Here is a 5,015-nt window from a genome sequence, read left to right as displayed (position 1 = left end):
GCCCTTAGGCTAAAACAATTTAGCAGAAGAAACGTCAATACATTCAAAAAAATTAATTATGGGCTTACTACTGACAGTGCTATTCTGAATAAGTTATAATTTCCTTCTTGCATTTATAAGTACAGAAAGTGGGAAAACAGTCTTTAATTTTTCATTTACAACTTAAAAAAAAAACGCGTAAAAAATCAAACATGGATTTGGTTTTATCCTACAAAAAAAATGCACAGTAACTAGATTTCTGCTTCAATTTAGGATCTTAATAAGTTTTAACTCAAATCAAAGTAACGGCAACATTTTTTCAAAGCTTCTTCATCCTAATTCAGACGATGCAATTAAAGTCGCTTAAGCGTTTTACGTACTACTTGTATACGTTAAAATCATCAGCCAGTACTTAGCTCCTACTTGACTCACAACATACATATGTACAATGTACATACTTCACTAATACAAAAGGATTTTATATTTGTGTCATCGATCAGAGAGCAATGCACCTATTGACCGTCAGCAACCAACGAAAGTGTCTATGTAAACGTCCGTATCTCAATTACAGCTAATAATACATACATACTACTTGTAGTTAGCTAGCTTTTATACGAAAAGAACTCAAATCTTCTAAAGCTTTCGCTTAGACTACTCCTCAAACTCTTCATTTATCACATGCGCTTGTCGCCGCCGTCGCCGCCATTGTCGGTGTCACTGTCGCCGCTACCACCGGTGCCACAACACTCGCCGCCGTTGTCAACGCGGGCACATCACTGGCAGCAAAATAGGTGACATGACCATTCGGTGTGAATGCAATGCCATTTGGTGTACCACTACCAGCATTGGCATGGAGTAGCGCCTCAGCAGCGCCATTTCCACCATCTGCGAGATATTGCAGACTATCGATATTACCCAGCTTACCGACTATTTTTGGTATTCTATCACTTTCGGCGCCGCTCGATGTGTTGCCGGTACCCGTGCCGCCACCGCCACCGCTGCCGCCACCATTGCCACTATGCGTCGAATGCTGATTACTGTGGAGGTGATGATGGTGATGGTAGTGGTGGTGACTATGACGACGGTGGTGGTGGTGATGATGATGATGATGATGTGTATTGCTGCTGTGATTTTGCTGCGCGCCATTTGATGTATTTGCAGTCGTCGTCGTCGTCATCGTCATATTCACCGAGGGCGTACTACGGGTGTGATAGCCAGAACTGCCGCCCCCATTTTGTGCTTGTGCGCTCAGTTGTTGTTGCAATTCTTTGGTTCCCTTGAGCGAGGAGGCCTTCCGCTTATGATTGCTGCAGCGCGCATTCTCACAGCTGCGACAGCAGTTGCTCGTTGACTTCAGGGTCCGTTGATTCAAATTATTCAAATTTGCGGCAATTAACTTGGCCTGCGTCATTTTAGCCGGTGAGGTGGGTACGCTGTCGTCTTCGCCTGTGGGTGGTGGCGTGCTCAATCGGCTCGAACCAGATGAGAAGCAGCCGTTGGAATGACGTGACGCCTCCATGTCGGAATCATCATCATCCGCTTCAATGCCTGCCTCTTCTTCCTCTGCACACAAGTGCTCATCTTCGTCGTCGTTATCATCGTCGTCGTCGTTGCTGTTGTTTTTTGTATTTTTACCATCGATTTGTTCATCTGTCTCACACTCAGCGCCTGTTGATATGCCATCATCGGCGTTGCTGTCACAATTGGCAATGGTTGTCGTCGTACCTAAGTCATCAGTCACATCGCTGCGTTCATCGGAAATGCAGCCATTCTGCTTTGGGGTGTCGACGGCACCATTGGTGCTGCTAATTGCTGCTTTCTCTTTATTTTGTACTTGTTGCGCCAATTCGATCCAATGCTCGCGGTTATCGCGCACACCTTCGACCAGTGGCTCCAGTTTGTCGGAGAGGTTTGCAAAAGCCTGAGGAAAGACGCAAGCAAACGCAAATGTTGTAGTACTCAAAAGTATTTTAAGCTAGGAAAACTCACCTCGTAAATTGGCAGGCATATTGACTCAATGAAGTTAACTTGCATCATGGGCAATTCATCCTCCTTCTCGCGATTCATAATGTCCTGCAAAGGCGAGGAAATTCATAAATAGAAATTATAAACTAGAAGGCTTTGAAAAAATACAAGAAAAATTCAGACTCTCTTATGGGCTAGGTACTATGCCGACATTTTTCCAATGGCAGGTACTTAAAATAACTACCAATCGAGATTGAGTAATTATCAGCACACAAGTAGACATGGAGCGTATCTCTTTACTAGCGTTCATTGGTTAGATTAGAAGGGCGCGTACGGATAGTCTCGATAACTCAGAGATAAAGAGCTAATAGAAGGCACATCCTCCACAAAGCACTCGAACGTAGATGAAGATGTTCAATAGTTCCGAATCCGCAACATCTGCAAGGCTAAAATAGCTGTGTGATACAAAGTTTTTGATGCGCCTCGCATGCAGACTTTTGCATCAAAAGAGCGAATGGTAAATGGTCTTCATTAAGACCGCTACTTGGAGCAAAGACACAGAAACGTTGTAACCAACATACAAGGCAATTGGCCCACCGGTTCTAAGCTGTGCATGTGTGGTCGCCGGGAAAAATTGGGACGCAGTGTATGCCTTCTGATGTTGCCAGAAAATCACATCTACGGTGAAGCCTAAATTCTCCCAGTAAGGGACACAACATCATGCTCAGGAATCAATTCCAAGTAGCGTGGTATAGACTTGAGCACCCTAAGAGACCCTTGCTTGAGCTGAAGGACGAGGTCCTGAAACTGGGACTGTACAGACAAGCATTTACAGGTAGGCCGATACCAGCTACACAGACTCCAGTCGCATGAATGCCGTCATCAGTGTGCAATCCCCACCTGTGGACAAGAGTGAGCTTCAACTGCCACGAGATACCCGCGTAGCTCTGGCCCGACTCGTCCTCCAACATCTTCAATGAATGTCCAGCATGTGGAGATTAAGAACGTGACACTAACCACCCATCACATGCCCACCTAATCCAACTCAACCAACACCCCTCTCCTTCTGGTTCGACCCCATCGAACCATCAAGTTTCCTTACCGTTAGTTGAGACTGTAGACTATTAAGGGCCAAGTAAGCCGTTCAAAATAATTAAAAAAAAATAAAAATTGCGCGATTTCTTGTTAATTTTTTTTTATATTCTGTTGCTATTTTTTACCGGGATTACTTGTCTGGATTATGTATGGTCGGAATTTGGTCATGTCAGGAATATGTCTTTCGGGATTTTATATTTCGGGGTTCGATATGTCGGGATTTCATTACACACCCTCTAAATAGGCCCCGAAATGGTCGAAGAGGTTGTGAACATGTCCTGAAACAATTCTGAACTAGTCTAGAAATTTGTCTGACATAGTTCTGAACTAGTATCAAAATAGAGCAGCACTGGTCCCGAAATGGTTCTCAAATAGTCATGAACTAGTTATGAAATGGTCCTGAATAAGTTCTGAAACGGGCCCGAACAAGTTCGGAATAGTCTTGAACTATGTAGACCAGAAATTTTCATTTGTACACCCAAGAAGCAATTCCAGATTCCCTGCTGGGTTACACAAAAAGCAGTTACACATTTTCTGCTGGGTTAACACAAATTTTGCCTATAAAGAGATCTAAGATTTACGCTTTCGTTTAGCTTTCAAAGAACTAATTAATAATAATACTTACAATGGGCATTATATTCAATTCCTGTTTCTCCATATCGCCTTGCTCGAAGAACTCCGAGCTCACTAAATCGGCCACACGTTTCTCAATGTCCCATGGTTTTGTAATGGCCGATAAATCACAGACAGTCATGCTCATAGCACGTAGCAGAGCACGGGGTTCGTCAGCCTCCCAATAGCTGAGCGGCTGTTCTTGTACGGATTGCAGAAATGGGCCGCGTTTTCTAAAAAAAAAAATAAGAAGATATTAAAATCAATAAAATTTAAAGGAGCTTAACTCAACACCTCAACCTCACCTAAAATACACCGCCAAATCTGTTGATAAAATGGCATCCTCCAATACCCGTATAACCCGACAGTAATCATCAGATGACAGATTGGCTAATATTTGATTGCCAGGGCTGTTCAAAATCATTAAACACTGATCGAAATGATGATGTTCCATTGTGGATGTCGAATATAGTTGAGCCAATGGTGAGGAGGCTCTAGAAAAATGAAAAGTAGGAGTTAAGATTTGCTGCTAAAACGGCAGCTCATGTGGTACACTCACTTGATTTGGAATGAGTTATTAGTCCCCCGATGATCCAAATCGTGACACAAGCAACCAATGATCAATGCCAAGCATTCGATTTCGCCGAAAATTTTCCACCACTGCGTCGCCTGTCCATTATGGGAAATCTTTGATTAATCAATCAAAAGCAAAAATAAAATTTGGCAATTTTAAACTCAAAGTTGTAGAGAAGAAAACTGAGTAGAAGAACAAAACTGTTGAAATTATATAGTTCTGCATGCAAAAGGTAAGGATCACCCGTTTTTTAAAATAAAAGTAAATTAAAGCAATACTTAGATAAGGAGATAGTGCACAAAATTAGTGTGACCAAATAAAGGTAGTTCAACAATTGAAAACGTTATTTTTTAAGTGTAAAATTATGTTAAGTAAGAACAATAAAATGTTAAATGAAAAAGTATCAAGTAATTGAATAGGTTTGAAAGGTCTAACAAAACGCCATCACAATAACAAATAATTGCCAAAAACAAATGAGCTCAGTTTTACATACCGTTAGTATGGCAAACATCATTTGAGCCACATTGAAGGCATGTCGCCAATTATGATAAGTAACATTGCGATAATTCTTCTTAACGCTCAGCAGCCAACGGCAAAGCACTTCGTAGTCAATGTGAAAACGTTCAACAAAGTCCAAATCGAGGAACATGCGCAGACAGGCCTGAAATAATGGGGAAATTAGTAAAAGTTTTTCTTGCGAATATATGTAAAAAGGGTTTGTTAATATTTCTAGAGTTATAAAAGCGATAAGCAATGATCTCACCTTCAGCGTATCGTCATCTTCAAAATG

General features: G+C 41.8%; 1 protein-coding gene across 1 annotated transcript; it reads right to left on the bottom strand.

Annotated features, from left to right (window-relative positions):
• Positions 1–414: 414 nt before the first annotated feature.
• Positions 415–5,012, bottom strand: LOC108378666 (dual 3',5'-cyclic-AMP and -GMP phosphodiesterase 11-like; the record flags this gene model as incomplete). The annotated part of the gene is made up of 7 exons (XM_017634972.1): positions 415–1,900; positions 1,969–2,052; positions 3,665–3,884; positions 3,957–4,145; positions 4,211–4,320; positions 4,719–4,886; positions 4,989–5,012. Coding segments are annotated over 7 exons (2,049 nt in total), but the record flags the coding sequence as incomplete, so codon positions are not given.
• Between the last annotated feature and the right edge of the window lie 3 nt (positions 5,013–5,015).

The sequence above is a fragment of the Rhagoletis zephyria genome, unplaced genomic scaffold (assembly GCF_001687245.7).
Source record: "Rhagoletis zephyria isolate East Lansing unplaced genomic scaffold, Rhagoletis_zephyria_1.1 Rzeph_scaffold_14651, whole genome shotgun sequence".
Lineage (NCBI taxonomy): Eukaryota > Metazoa > Arthropoda > Insecta > Diptera > Tephritidae > Rhagoletis > Rhagoletis zephyria.
Note: the sequence above shows the minus strand (reverse complement) of the source record. Positions and strands in the feature narration are given on the sequence as shown.